Consider the following 16,529-nt stretch of genomic DNA (forward strand, 5'->3'; position numbering starts at 1 on the left):
TATATATATATATATATATATGTGTTTTAAATGGAGATAGCTCCGCAGGGTTGACTTAAAATCGATCTAGAATCTCACGAGTGCCCTCTTTTACGGGTTTTCTTTCTCTCCTTGAAAAAAATTACCCTCTACATAGTTGATGGTTCGCTTGATAGCATATCCTATGTGGTTGGTTGGTACGACGACTCGTAGGGAATAGAATAGATATCTGTATTAGGATAACGGTGACAATTTGGTGATGTCGAGTAACGTCAGAACGTGGTGATTGATTGTAAACTACATCCCGCGCTCATAAATCGGTGCATGATAGTGACATGTAAGCGCGTTAATATTCTAGTACTATTGCGCATTATATTTGTTATGTACAGTATGAACGTAGACACGGAACGAACGAAGATAATGGTAAACCTGATGATGCATGCATGTCTATCTGGTCTATCACATTAGCCGCAGCATCTACTATACTATTAAAGAGATGAATATACCTTGCTCGGTATCGTAGGTACGAATTTGTACGTTTGTAACAGAACATTTTCAACGTATGCATAACTCTGATACAATGATGTCGGCCATGTACAACATACTTGATACGAGTAATTAAAAATAATAATGAATTATCATATATGATATGTTAACAAGTGCGTTAATATGAAAAAGAAAAAAATGGAAAACGGTGCATGCGAAAAGTATAATTTTAATTCGACAATTCTGATTTCGGAAAAATAATTAACTACGCACAAAAACTCACCTACGAAAATCTCTGCTCCAGCAGGCGTATATCACGGGGTTCATTCCGCTGTTAATCCAGCCGAGCCAAGTGACGGCCGCAGATACGATTTCTTCCTGCCATATGCACCTCGTGCAGAATCCCGACCATAGATTCACAACGAAGAACGGTAGCCAGCAAATAATAAATACACCCATGACGATACCAAGGGTCTTCGCCGCCTTTTTCTCCTTGGCGAACTTGGCGAGTTTACGCGAGAGGGAGAAATTTTTTCCTAGGTGTTGTTTATTGCTGATCCTCGCGGAGGGCACTCTGGTGAGACCGTTGTTGTGAAGAGCCGTTAACGGCTCCTCGAGATCTTGCAGGTCTTCGGGTGTGCTCGAGGCGGTGCGAAAAAGATGCCTGGCGTCGGTGTTGGTGGTTGTACCGCCCCGATGTATCCTCAACGTGAGTTCGAGCTCGCCCGAGGCCATCATCACCTGCTTCGTGCCGAGTTTTAGACTCCTCGTCTGTATCACGGCGGCGCGATAGATTCTGTAATACGTGAATACCATCACGAATAGCGGCAGGTAAAAACTGATTGTCGACGAGAATATCAGGTAACCGAGATTCTCCGTGAAGGGACACTTGTCTTCGGGCACTTGCTCAGTACGAACGGCACGCCACCATGCTATCGCGGGAAAAGAGATCGCACTCGAACAGATCCATACGATCGCGATTAGGATCGCGGCGCGCTTCCTACTCATTCGTGTCGGGTACGTAAAGGGATCGGTGATCGCCCAGTAGCGGTCTAGACTAATAACGCACAAGTTTAGAATGGACGCGGTGGAGAAGAGAACGTCGAGCGAGCGCCAAACGTCGCACCAGTCCGTCGTGAACAGCCAACGGTTCTCCAATACCTCGTACACCGCGCTAATTGGCATCACTACGAGTCCTACCAGGCAATCGGCACAAGCCAATGAAGTCACGAAGTAGTTCGTAGCTGTGTGCAAATGCCTCTCTCGGAATACCGCGAGAATCACTAACGAGTTGCCGAAAACGGTAGCTACGGAGAAGAGCAATAAAACGATCGCGAGACCGATTCGATCCGTGGCGAGTTCCCAGAGATCCTCATAGGTGTGATTATACGACGGATAGTTCGCGTTATAAAAGCTTCTATCAAGATCGTTGTTTAATGCATGTACCTCTTCTTCCCAGTTCAATAGATAGATCTCGCTGTCATTCATGTTTTACCGTGCGCAGCCGTACCACTACGACGGTCTTTCGACCATAATCACCCCGACGTGCGATTGTCCAAGGATCTTGACCCTCTTAATTTTCCCTAGACGACTAAACGTCAGGGCATTGGCGTTGCGTATACATTTGCGAGATCTCTCATTTCCGTCTGTCCTCTCATCTCGTCTCGCTAAGATATTTCGAATCATTACAATTCTTAATAAGATTGCTGTTGTATTTTACATTTGCTAAGTTGTCATTGTATGATTTGATTATATCTTATAAAGCTTGGTCAAACTTTGCCAACATATTTATCATGTATCTATCTGATGAAAGAACATTTGGCACAACACGTCCTTTTCGGCCGCGATCCTAAAGTAATGCAGTAAAGTATAGAACGCAATCATCACATAGGCATAATCGAGAGTCAAAAGTTCAGATTTCTCCTATTTCTTCAGCAGTATTTTCATTCGATTAGGATTATCATTCTTTCAAATATCTGAAACAAGCAAATAAGCTTATAAAAGTTTGTCCTTTAAAATAGATTGAGAAAGAGGAAATCGATGAAGAAACAAAAAAGGCAAATTAGGCAATTTCGTTCATGTTATATTGTAATGATCGCGGTCTCTGTTTAATAAATGCTTTTTTTTTTAATAGAAACCTCTTTACAATTAGAGATTCTTTCTGTTTCCTTCTTTCAAAATAAGTTTTTTTTTTGTAATCCAAATTTAATTCTAATTACTTGTGCTCTAATAAAAATTTCTGATATTATTAGAAATTTTTAATATAAATGTAAAAATTAATCTGAATTTTTTTCATTCGAACGTTTTGCAATTGACAACTTTTATAGAATGGTAATACACATACGTATGCACTAATTCGATTAGGTTATTCGAAAGATATCGGAAATATAAAAATGACAACAATAATTTTACAGAAACAGACCGTTACCTGCGTAAATAATATATAATTATAGATTGTACGATATCAACAAAAATATTTTCTAGACATAAAATTCATATACAGTGTGTTGTAAAAAAATTAAGTAATAAAATCAACATTGTATAATCCAAGCAGATAGTAACTTAATACTTTCTGAATGTCTAAATATAGTAAATTTCATTTTAAGAACACTTTTTCATCATACTGTCTAAACTTGAAATAAAGTTGTAAAGTGCTGAATAGGATGTGATAGGATATGAAAAGGATTTATGTTTCTGCGTCCAAATAAGGAGAACAGGGGTTAAATTAAGCTTTCATTCGTGCAAATATTTATCGCTGTTTGATCAAAGCAGTTCAGTAAAGTTAAACCAATAATAGTGTAGTTTAGTTAGGTTTGCGCTTAGATTCTGTTTTATCTGCATATATCCTAATATACAGGATCCGGGTTAATAGTGGCTATATTCAGTGACTAGAGATAGTCTTATTCTCTCGCGTTGCAGACGCGCAATCGCACTTGCAGATTAATGATAAAGAGATTAAAGATACATTATCATTACTAGATACATTATTACAGATAATCTAATTTAAAGCGATTTTTTTTTGCGATATTTCTTCGGTTATTTTATTGATCAACATTGGCGACTCTATTGTGTACCAAAGACACGATGAACTTCCCCTTTGACGTACTACTTTTTTTTTTGGAGTAATATTAAAGCCATCACGCTGTGTCATCATATTTTGCATATGAGTCTCAAATTTTTTTCTAAAATTGCTTCTGTCCTCTGAATATTGAGTTTATAGAGACAGATAAAAACTTATAGAAAGAAATTATCTATTTTTAATCAATATCAAGTCAATTTTTGAAAGATGCTGTTAAATTTGTTAAATTTATTAAAACATGCCTATTGTTACGTCGGAAATGAAAGTAATATATGACATACTATTTAACATCAAATTATTGCGACAAACTAAAATTTATTAGTATTAGGCTCATGCCGTACGTGAACAATCAGTTTCAAAGAGCGCGCTTCGACATTCTCTTTCAGCGTTAACTGTCTATAAACTGCTCACCGACTATGGCTATTTATGGATGTTCATCGTTGAGTGATTATCACGATCATCTTTGACCCCGCACCCTCGCGTCCTCCTCGTGGCCTCCCTAGTTTCAGCAGTGTAATATACGTATACTCGATCTTACATGTAGAACCCCCTTCTATGTTGAAGAAGGCCGCCGTTGAACTTGGTCACGGATGAATAGTACCAATGGCGATCGATATGTACATAGTACTATAAAAAAAGTTAGTTTTCCAGAACGGCCAATTCATTAATGAAGAAAATATTTCTCTGGAACGGCGAATCAAAAATATCCTTTGAAATGTCTCAAGTGTCAAAATACTAAATATACTTTTTAAAAAGTGTTTGCACAAGCAACAAATTGGAAGCAGCTAATTTTAAAATGTTCTCATAAATTTTTAAGGATTTATTTTTTTTATTTTAACAATATTTCAAATTTCATTAATATATGTAAGATATTTTAGTATTATAGAGGAAAGCCCCTTATTATGGGATAGGCGCCTAATATGAGAGCGGCGTTTCTGTTAAATTAATAAACTATCTATTGGTATTCTACCATGAATTTATTGCTCTTGGATTGAAAACTATTTAGTAGAAAATTCATTATTAGATCATGCTTGTAGTCATTGTAAAGCAAAATTTTAGAATTTGGATGTCTTCAAGTTTCATTGAGATGAGCGTTTAAACCTTGTTTATTATTTAATAAATAAATATTTGCAATAAATTCTTCATCTAATGATATATGGTAAGGTCGTACTAATAAAAAGATGCGGGATATGTTGAATTGTTTAATTACAGAAGTTAGATTTAATGATCGTAAAACTATCAGACGTGGAAATCGTAATATGAGATATCCAGCGTATTGCTATAATAATATGAAATAACCCATGCTCTTATGTTATAATGAAAATCATTGCTAGAGTATAAATGTTATTGTACAATAATAAAAAAGACAACCGGAATGAACGTCGAGTGCTTATATCGGCGATGCTTAATTCCAATTACCTGAAAACCAGAGTTCTGGGTATAATTTATCGCATGCTCATTTCTCGCGCACGCTGGTTGGTTTGTTTGTATTTTAGAAACATTAAATAAAGTTTTTTAATTGCAATATGAATATACTTTGCGTTTTATTATCGATTTCTCGGAGCATCTCATATTAGGATCACAATTTTTTGACTTTGCAATTTGCTCACTTTTTACATTTCTTTAATTAAAAAAAAAATGGAATTTGAATTAAATTTTATGTAACCTTTGTTGATGTTATCTTAAAGCTTATTAAATTTCTTTTAAAATGGCTTATTATTTTTTTAAATTCTGCTTATAGACTTCTAACATTTACCCAAAATGAACTCGGTAACTCATAATAGGGGCCTTTCCTTTACATTAAAAAAGTCTGTTTCTCTTATTTATCTATAAATATGGTAAATACTATGGAAACACAAATTCAAAATAAGAGTTTGTTGAATACAATGTTAAATGGCCTCTATAAACACGTATTTATAATGAAGAATGTATTTCTTAAGAAAGTGATCCTTATATCATGTTTCTCGACGAGAGTTGAGTTGGATCTACGTGATCTTCTTCCCTGTTTCCTTAGGAACTTACAGAATTGCGATAGAAGGATCAAGAGGGGGTAGAGATAACTTACGTAACTGATCGAAAGAATAAGAGAGAATATCAAGAGCAGGGAAGCGAAAAATTGAACGGAAAAATGGAGGGAATAATACAATGTATAAACATTTTGCAAAACTCCTATACGAAACAATAAGAATAATATTATTTTAAATTGTTTTCACATTAATTTCCAATCAATTTGTGTTCTCAAATACACTTAAATAATAAACCGTAATGGTTATTGTCACATAATTTCGTTATCGAAAAATTAATGGAATATAATTATGTAGTAAAAACAAAAAATAATATAATCTCTCACACAATAATTTACAAAGAATATAAAAAATAAAAACAAGTATACATATACAATGTTGAGTAATGAATATTCTGTTATAATTTATTTGATGTACCTATATTAATTTTCAATTTCTCTCTTTTCCTTGCTGTCTCTTTTATTCGCTATTAATAACATACATTATAACATTAATTAACTTCGTATAGTAGGAGGAAGGAGAAATTTGTATTACAGGCTTGATATCACATTCGCGTTGATCCCGTCGCAGCCAATTGCAAAATTGCCTAAGATTGGTCAAACGATAATCGTGTAAGCCGGAAATCCGTGGGTGTCAATGGTCTATTATCATTTGTAACTCTTTAGACATTCATTCATTTTGCATTTGTAAGATTCAGTATCTATATCTTTTAGTAAAAATGTTTGCTTGTTTAAAAAGATCGGTAATTATGTTTAAACCAATTTATTTTAATAACGCTGAAGCAAAGATAAATTGCATATTGATCCAAATATTTAGTGCATTCCGACATACGGGATGATCAGTATCGCGTATTTTTTTTTCTAAATTTTACAGATATTACAAGATTAATACCTTCAAATACTTAATCTGAATATCCTTAATTTTGTGTTTGCATTTATTTATAAAGAATTAATTATGCGATATATAAATAAGAGAAACATTCTAAAAAATTTACCTGATATTTCTATTTCTTTCATCATAAGTGCATAAATGAATCTCATTTTTTTTTACATATTTTCACGTGATTAGAGATATACGATTTAACTTGAGAATTATACAGTGCGATTTATTAGTGCACGAATATAAGCAGTAATTATGTACGATTTGATGTCGCATTGATATTGATTTAAAAATTTTTTAATTAGAATATAAATCTAATTTTGGCAAATATATTTTTGTTCCACGAAAATGAAAACAGTCTCATAATTATATTTCGTTTGTACAGAGTTGTTTCATTGCTGCAATTTATTTCCATTAGTCTGTTTGATGAGAAATGACAATGATGCGTGTAATTTTTGACTGACATAAGTAGCGAATATTCTTTCGATAAATTTTCAATCTTCGATAATTCTGTCTCATCAATCGACATTTCATTTGTCATCATTTTTCGCTATTGCCATTGTATCGATGTACCACACATAAATCTTCTTAAACAATTAAAACGTCACAGGATATTTTCTGCAGCAACGTAATAATGCGTGCTGGACATTAAAAATTAAAACAGTATTTGAGTATAAGAAAAAGTTAAATAACCGTTAAAAATAAAATGATAATAGCTAGATATAGCCACTAGTGTTAATGTTTAAAGTGTCTGTTATATATACATTGGTGCGATCAACTTCATCCGCTGTGTATCTACATGTCATGTATTTCGGAGCGTACTACTATGTATCGTCACAAATGAATAATTTTTTCCACACAATGCATTATCTTAAAAATATATGTAAAATATTTTTCTATACAAAAAGTTTAAACATTGTATTAAAAGAATAACAAAAGTGATAGAATCTTAAAATTAATATTGATAAGATTTTGTGGCAACTTAACGAATATTTCCATATTTGGTCGAATTTTATCTGAAACAATGCTTGACTTTTGAGGGTAAATTAAAAAAATTAGACCAAAATATAATGATGATTAATAATTATGCGCACGTAACAGGCCTGTTTCTTGTTAAATATTAATAAAAGAAATTTGAATTTTCAAAATTTGTAACTACTTTTTCATTTAATATTGAACCCTGCAGCGATACCTATATGTTAACATAATGGATGGGGAGCTTTTTCAGTTAAGCAAGCGATACATAGTATTATGTAGATATGAATGCTTCTAATGTTTGTAACGGAACAAGAGTATCTTGTTCAATGTGTTTTTTGAACGGAAGAAAAGCATTTTCAAAATAAGGAAAAACAGTAGCGGTAACAATGAAACTATTATTAAATAAAAATCATATCGTGCGTGAGCCGGTACGTACCGTTATACATCATTTGTATATTATTACGAACTAATCGTTATATATTTTTCCGGCGAGGAAAATACGCGGGTACCGCGGTTGTTCTCCATTAACGCATTGTCGTTGGTTAACGCGTGTTAATTATCCTCTAATCTGACGTTTGCACGTGGACTATCAAGGTCAGGGTCTTTCCTGATCGCCAGCGTTCAGATCGCGATAAAATGATGCACAATGTCGTGATGTTCGAGACACAGACGATGAGGGTGTTGTTGGTATTTACCGTGATTTGGTACGTGTGTTGGATGTCAGTGTCAAATGAAATCGAACGTGAGAAGAAAGACAACGGGAAAGGACAATCACAATAGACGATCGGGGAACGTCTTCGAATTCTTTCTCCAAACGCGCACGAACATACACAATAATACGGGGGAAGAAAAAACGTGGCTTATATCCTCGCGGTATATACTCCTTCCTTCGAGAGAACGCGGGACGTGTTTCGCGGTTTTAGAAGGCCAACTGCTACCATCGCGTGGCTCGAAAGCTCTGCAACCGTCGCGCTTGCGCGCCGCATCGAGCCGCGTCAAGCTGCATCACCCCCCGAGCGCACACATACGCACTTTCGCCCTTATCAACTTTTGCTCGAAGCACCCTGTTACTTGTACGTGCGTCACGGATATCCACAGATATGACGCAGATTTTTCCTACGTATGACGTCACAAAGGGCACCGGTTTTTTAGCTTTATTTTTTGTAATTATTTAGATTAGCTATTTTCTAAATCTGCTCTGGCTAACGGGTCACATATGATTATAATCTATATTCTTCGACGCATCCTACAGATTTGAATATTTTTGTACAGGCTCCCGACGCGCGCAAGGTAAGAGAATAATTTGTAATTGAGTTAGAAAACATATTTTCTATTGTCCCTTGATTTTCTATAGTGACTTTGTAACCATTTTTAAATTAAAACAGTTTTTATATTCTTTTAATTAATTACATATGTTATATATGTATCATATCTTTTACATTTGTCGGTCATTAATATTAATAATGTGTGTGTATATAAAATTTAGCACACTATTAATTTTGTTTCACAATCATTATAAAGCCTAATAGGATAGGATCTATAATAAAGGAATATACTTGCAAATTGTTGCGATGGAGTTTTAACATATATGTATTAACGTATATTAACCCCGATTATACTGACAATTGATTGAAGAGCATAAAGAATATTTACAACATATAAATCAGTTCGTACAAACAACAGTTCGTATTTTGCATAGTAATTAAAATAGAATTAATAAGCTTTATGGATTTGTAGCGTATTTCGAATTTATAAATAACAAATTGATTTTACGGAGATTTAAATTTTATTATCTAAATATTTTGGATTGCGCGCAATGTATGTTATATAGAATAGAAATGTGGGCAGAAAATATTTAAAGCTTTTAGATTAGAATTTACGACACAAGTATCTCTTCTAAAGTTATTTTCTATTTTCACAGCATCTTCCTGCAGTATCTTTCATCTGCGTGGAAGAATCCGCACCTGCCGAGTCTCTCTCGCTCTTTTCATTTTTGAATTTGCAACAACCAGACATACAGCAACCTCCGGCTGCTTCTCTGGCTCTAATAAAAAGCATAATAATAACATTTTAAATATCAATCTGAACTATAAAAAAATGTAGTAATAACAATAATTACTATGTAAAATATAATAAAAAAATATTAAAATAAACATTTAATAAGTATTTTTTATTTGAAGAATTTACAATTAATAAATTAAATTATGCATATGACAAAAAAGATGAATTTACGAATTCATGTCGCCCATATGGCCGCCTTTTTACCCTTGTCGTCAAGCAGGATCATTGCGTTGGCAGATTACTTTCCTGCTGGGCAGCAGCTCTTTCGATCCTTAGTGGCATCGCTACAACATCCGCCTTCTTCTTTCGTGCCCGAGCAACATTTGGCACCACAACATCCTCTCTTTTTTTCTCTACGTATATATTCAGTCGAGTTATAATAGTTATCGAATTATCAAAAATTTCTGGGAATGTTGCACTGCTTGTACAATCATTATTATGGAGCCAGGCGACCATATAGGTTTAAAAATAACTTTTCTTATTTTTTAATTAATTAATTTTTCTTTTTATTCCTTCTTTTTTTATTTTTATTATTATAATTTTTACTTTTTGCTGCAACATCCAGGGAAGTCTTTTTCCTTACTGACCACCACATCATTTTTTTTCGTGTCACTGCTCAGACATAATGTATGATACATGACACATACATAATCTATATATATGCAAATGTATTTATGAATTTATAAATAAGTATATATGGAAACTTACCTGCATCGACAGGTTACTTGTCCAGCATATCTTTTTTGACTGCTAATTTTGCTATAAAAGATAACACCAACATTTTTCACATATACATATATATATATGTGTACATATATATTCTTATATATAGTAGTTTTTATATACATACGTATATATCTGTAATATTACTACAAGAAACAAAAACTTTATAGTAGTATAAGAGAAAAACTACATTATGACGTAATAAAAAGATTACTTACGCACAATGATCACACATGATGAGTTTTTACGATCTTACGACATACGAATTTTAATCTTTTATCCTAAAAAAAAAATCCTGAGATTTTGGGAAAATGTGACTTTAAAAATTTATATTTGACGTGAATTACAAATAAATATTACGCGTTACCATGGTCCCGTTCATCTTTTTCTTTATTGGCATCTTTTTTTTTAGAATGTTGTACAAATACAAAATGTGTCACGTTTGTAATATACAAGTAATTTTTTAATATATTGTTAATATACAGTTGATACATTTGTATATGTATATGACACAGTCTTAATATTTTTGAAATACTTGATAATGGAAAATAAGGTACATGTAATTTTTACAAAATTATGTATATCAAAATGATATTTTAGGAAGACTATAAAACACAAACACAATCAATATTAGGAATTTAAAATGCCTATTTCGATCAAAGCTGGATCTTCATTGCTTTAAATAATTCAATCTTAAATTACTAATATACACTATATATGTATTTATTTGCATACATACCATATTGTAGTCTTTTCGAATTGCGCGCCGAATTGTTTTTCCGGGGACAATAAACGCAATTAAAACTACTCTAGTAATCCATCATATTATAATATAAAGATGTTAATATGTTAAAACTGTGTCTCTCACATATGCGGTCTAAAATAAAGATTCTTAATATCGTTTATATTGTATTACACCGCCTGAAAGAAAGACGTTGTTTCCTTATTGTACCGATTATTGTAAGGAATCTTACTAAGGCTTCGGTGGTCTAATGGCTTAGGATGCTCGTATCGAATACAAGAGATTCGGGTTCAAATCTCGGCCAAGGTAATATTTTTCGCGATAAATTTATTAATAATTTTAATATATTAAAATCTTTATAATATGATGCTTGATGGTAGCATCCAATTATTAAAATTGCTTATCAATTTAATTTACAATTACTAGAGTAGTTTTAATTGCGTTTATTGTCCCCGGAAAAACAATTTGGCGCGCAATTCGAAAAAACTACAATATGATATATATGCAAGTACATATATATAGTGTATATTAGTAATTCAAGATTGAATTATTTAAAGCAATGAAGATCCAGCTTCGATCGTAATAGGCATTTTAAATTTCTAGTATTGATTATATGTATTTCTCACATATGCAGTCTAAAGTAAAGATTCTTAAATATTTATAAAACACAAAGTCAAATTAATTTTTAATACAACATTTTTATAAATACTTACATACATATATATGTATAAATATCATTAATATAATTATATTTGTATTTATATATGTAAACATATACATATACAGATATATATTATTATATATATGTATAGTATGTATATTTTAAACCATTTTTATACATTTTCTATTAAAAGATGGTAAATTATATAGTTATCTTATATAAAATGTATTTTTTAGATAAAGTAATGTAATTTAATAAAATAGCGCATTTTTACATATACAACTACTTGATGCTGCTATTCCTTTATATCTTTCATAATGCAATGCTTACATACATCTAAACTCAAAGCATTTATCTTTAAATAAATGATACGGCTTTTAAAATCTGCAAACAGAATTCTCTGGTGAGTATCTCATGATAATAATAAATTTACATTATAATACATACGTCAGGGTGCTCTTTAACATAACATATAGCTATTTGAAAAGCTTTATCACAAGTATTCTCCGATTCTAAAAATTAATTTTTCCATTAATTTATTAATATCAATTTTTATTTTTCAAATTTTTAATGATACCTATCGTGTCGTTACATTTTGCATAAAAAGATAAGAAAATATAAAATATAAGTATTATACATTTTAAAAGTTGCAATAATTATACAGATTGACCTTGTTATACAACAAAGTAGCTAAATAAAGAAGAAGACTTACGAACTGATTTGCATCGATGAAGAATTTTTCTCGATGACTCTTGTATACTGTGCGGGAGATGATGTATAATTTTTTCAACATCTATATCGCTATTCTCATTAAGAACACCGTTTTTTACCATAAAGCATTTTAAATAACATTTTAATTTAATATCATGTTGTTCAAAGTTACCGGCCTGTAGTTGCTTTAAAGATGCTAGATCAAAGAAGCCATCAAGAAGTACCAATTAAGAAAAATAAATGTGTCTTTTTCAATGTGAAAGTAATATAAAATATTTCCATACCCCAAGAAACATTTGATTGTTTGCGACACTCTCGTTTAAAGTCCGCTCGTGTTCCAACATGCACACAAAATGAAAAACAACTTTGATATAATTATATTACATATATTAAAAATTTATACATATCGAAATTGTAAACATAACTTTTATTATTACACATTAAAATAGTATATAAATTTAATACTAAGTTACTGTACATTATATTTATGTTTTAATTTTAGAGTGCGCTGTATTTAACTTATACAATAAAATTATTTTACTATGAAACATTTATTGAATTTTTGCGACATTAAAAAAAATTTTTAATACAAAATAATGTAGGAAAATGAAAAACATTAAGAAATATTACTTACTAGCAGAAGTAATAAAATAACAAGTAGTACATTTGTAATGTTCATGTTTCTCCTCGTTATAAGTTAGTCAAAGAAACCAGTTAGACAGCACTATGGTTAATGAGAGCATAATCGTAGAACGTATTCAACATGAATATTTTGTTGATATTTGATCTTTGATAACAGTATAGAATTTGCATTCAGTTGTATTATAAATGCCAAACATGAAATTGAATGAATACATAAATGCCACATCAATGAGTTATGTACAGTGTAACACATAAATTCATATCAATGATTTTATAGGACAACCATAAAACGTTTTGAGTAGTTACTTAATACGTGTATAATATTACAATGTGTATAATATTTTTTCGTTTAATATGTTTAAAACTGTGCGCTGAATTAATTTCTTTAAACTTAAAAACGCATCTAAACTGTAATAATATTACAATTCGGGAGTCGAATCTCTAGCATTCCATGCGAGAGTCCTAAGCTTTGTCCTTTAGATTGAGACCTTAGTGTAATATTTTTCGCAATAATCAGTATATCTATGGAAATAATGTCTTTATTTCCATACGACGTAATATAAATAATAATTTTGCATTAAGATCTCTTTAATAGATGCTTATTGAGCATCAAAATTTAATTATATTGTTACAGTAGTTTAGTTGTGTTTTTAAGGGTGTGTTTCGCATGATGCATTATTTGTCCTGGTTGTTCACCACATAATATAAAAAGATACATACGCTTTATGCATAACTCGAAATGCATAAAACGCATGTAGTCCGAAAAAATGTTAATAATTTATATAAATTGAAATAAATGTAATTATTTAGTGTGAGTACCCAATAACATATGTTGTCAAGGTCATGCCCTCGAGTGAACAAATTTTAGCCATCGCTTGTTGTTCCTTAAAAAGTTTTAACAAAAAAAATTCATAAAAAAAATGTGATTTAAAAACAAAAAATTTATTTGTAAAGCAGACATTCCTAGAAAAAGAACCAAATATTGTATATCATCACATATTACATATTATCACAGTAATTGACTGGATTAAATAATATGATTGGAAACAAGACCGTTTATGTTAAATACATTACTTTAGATACGAAGCGCCACTCCGGTCTGAATATTAAGATGCTGAACTACTATATATATTCACTTAAATAAATTAATTTCAGAAATAATTGCGTGCCGATATGGTTGTCGGACACTTTCAACGCAATCAATCTGAAATATTAATAATCCCCCGAAATTTTCCAAATCTTAAAAAACTGTAATAATCTTATGACTGGATTAACTTTTGCAGATAGGTAATTCATATAATTTAATAACTTGGCACTGTATAAATGGAGAATAACGTTAATTGTTTGTAAAGGAAATTTGTGTTTTTGAAGTAAAATATTTGTATCTTTGAAACTTGTATACTTTATTTAAAAATTTTCTACTTTAATAAATATTCAATTACAACAATCTGACTTCTCAGCTTATGAATCAATGGTTAATAAACAATCAAAATTAAGTTGGCGGAGAAGGAATTATTGTCGAAATCGATGAAGCAAAAATCATATAAGAAAAATTATGCAAGAAATTATGTAAGAAAATATTTTGCACTGTTAAAGTAGGGAATTTGTTTCATCGAAGCGCGATCGTGTCTAAAAGTTAGGTTTTATTGATGAACTTTGTTTGTTAATAATTTTTTAAAGAACGAGTGACGACTAAAATTTGTCCAAGATCAATGGAAGATAGTTCTCTATAGTAAATAATTAATGAAAAAATTAATTCGACGCGCAGTTCAAATGACTACAAATATACTTAATAATATAATAATGTATATACATATATAGTATATATATTCACATAAAATATCTAATTATTAAAGATCCGTTATGGGTCTTTATTTCCTATTAGTTAAATAAAATTAATTTCTATTTTTCTAAAATTATGATTTTTTTATTATGACGCGTAAGTATATCAATAAAATTATTTTTATTTTATTAATACAACATATATTCTATATTTTATTTACTGTTATGATTAATAATACCATTTTAATATTATTTTTTATATTATTTATTATTTTATATTTACGTATTCATTGCTAATTAATATAATATATCATATACATAGTATATTAAATTTTTACTTTTGCGTATATAAATCTGATTGTAAACTAATTCGGTTTACAATTGTTACAAATGATTGGCCATATTATATCAACGCTGCCAAGTTATATCTTTACTCTTGCTTAATACAGATATGATAATTTATTCATAGTTGAGTTTCTTAAATAAAATATTATTTTATATTATTTATTTATTTATTATTAATGCATTTAATTTAAAACATTATTAGTATAGATAATAGAGGAGAAGGTGATATATGGCCAGTGTAAATATTATGACCCCCTCCCCTCTTAATATCTTCGCTATTATATAGCAAATTCTAATGATTACTTATGCAATTATTTGTTCAGTAGTCGTTATACTATGATGTTAATATACCAATACTCAATAGCCAGCACTTATTATAACGCATTTTTACTTTCAAGTATTTCGAAACGTTTCTCTATGGTATAATTTAGTATTTAATTACATCTACTTTCTTATTTTTCTTGAACTATTATCACACAAATATGTATATTTGAGTTTGTTGTTTGCTACTTAATATTTCATTTGACATTTCATATATTTTGAGTTATGCAAATTTTAACAATAGCACAGCATTTTGCTAATGTGGCTCTCTATGCGTATTGATTACTCACGGACTCTTTTTTGAAATTTTCATATTAAAATAATTATTTGATAATCGATTGCAGCTTTACTGTCCTATAGTTTATATTACGTATATGTAGATTTTTTTTCTAGTACTGAGCAGCTTATATATGCAGCAGGAATTATGTGTATATGTATATGTTGCATAATTCGAATACATATACTCTATAATATTTTACTTTTTATATGAATTTTCTAACTAAACTACTATTTTTTAAACAAAACCAAATTTTTAATATCTATTTTTGTGGAAGACCATGTTACTTCTGTTTTTTTTTTCGAACTATTATGTAATGTTGTTACATTTTTATAAGTAGTGTTCTAAGTAATAAGTGTTTCATAACTTTAAGTCTAGAATCGATTGAACAACATTTTTATAAATGTAATTGTTGAGTTTTAAATTTAAATATTAATTATTAACCAAGTTATTATACAAAATGTAAATGGGATGCCATAATACCACCTTCTCTAAGCTGTCGGCAAATATACTTTTTACATAACCATCAATTGATAAATTATCGTCAATCGTTAAATGTCATTACTTTTAATATTTAAATGTATTCGAAATGCTGTGCCAGAGGCCACTATATATGAGACAGACTTGCCTAATATCAGCATAGAGTTCCTTTTTTTATTTATGTTTAATTGACGTTAAAAAAAACTTACTTTTAAAGTTAAATTATTTTATAACTAGGTTCTTGTGTGATGCATTTTTACAATAAAATACACGCAATTTTATAATAAAGTTTGAAATAAAAACAAAAAAATAACTATAATAGGCTAATGAGAGCATCGATAAACGGCGCAATTATTTAG

At 30.5% G+C, this 16,529-nt stretch overlaps 2 protein-coding genes across 2 annotated transcripts; both read right to left on the bottom strand.

The window, feature by feature from the left end:
* Positions 1 to 744: 744 nt before the first annotated feature.
* On the bottom strand, positions 745 to 2,433 carry LOC108747175 (dopamine receptor 2-like). Its single transcript, XM_018484491.1, has one exon. The coding sequence runs from the start codon at positions 1,951 to 1,953 to the stop codon at positions 745 to 747; it is 1,209 nt and encodes a 402-aa protein (XP_018339993.1). The 5' UTR covers positions 1,954 to 2,433.
* A 9,447-nt stretch (positions 2,434 to 11,880) lies between these two features.
* On the bottom strand, positions 11,881 to 13,837 carry LOC108747149 (general odorant-binding protein 56h-like). Its single transcript, XM_018484427.1, has 5 exons — positions 13,785 to 13,837; positions 12,608 to 12,687; positions 12,325 to 12,519; positions 12,060 to 12,124; positions 11,881 to 11,996 (listed from the first exon to the last, which is right to left on the bottom strand). The coding sequence occupies exons 1-5, from the start codon at positions 13,835 to 13,837 to the stop codon at positions 11,970 to 11,972; spliced, it is 420 nt and encodes a 139-aa protein (XP_018339929.1). The 3' UTR covers positions 11,881 to 11,969.
* Between the last annotated feature and the right edge of the window lie 2,692 nt (positions 13,838 to 16,529).

This window comes from Trachymyrmex septentrionalis, unplaced genomic scaffold, assembly GCF_001594115.1.
Source record: "Trachymyrmex septentrionalis isolate Tsep2-gDNA-1 unplaced genomic scaffold, Tsep1.0 scaffold196, whole genome shotgun sequence".
Lineage (NCBI taxonomy): Eukaryota > Metazoa > Arthropoda > Insecta > Hymenoptera > Formicidae > Trachymyrmex > Trachymyrmex septentrionalis.

Coding starts and splice junctions, on each gene's coding strand:
- LOC108747175 (XM_018484491.1), bottom strand. CDS start 1,953: ATGAATGACAGCGAGATCTATCTATTGAACTGGGAAGAAGAGGTACAT.
- LOC108747149 (XM_018484427.1), bottom strand. CDS start 13,837: ATGGCTAAAATTTGTTCACTCGAGGGCATGACCTTGACAACATATGTT. Junction 12,520..12,607: donor ACAATCAAATGTTTCTTGGG/GTATGGAAATAT, acceptor TCTTTGATCTAG/CATCTTTAAAGCAACTACAG. Junction 11,997..12,059: donor ATGTTAAAGAGCACCCTGAC/GTATGTATTATA, acceptor TTCTGTTTGCAG/ATTTTAAAAGCCGTATCATT.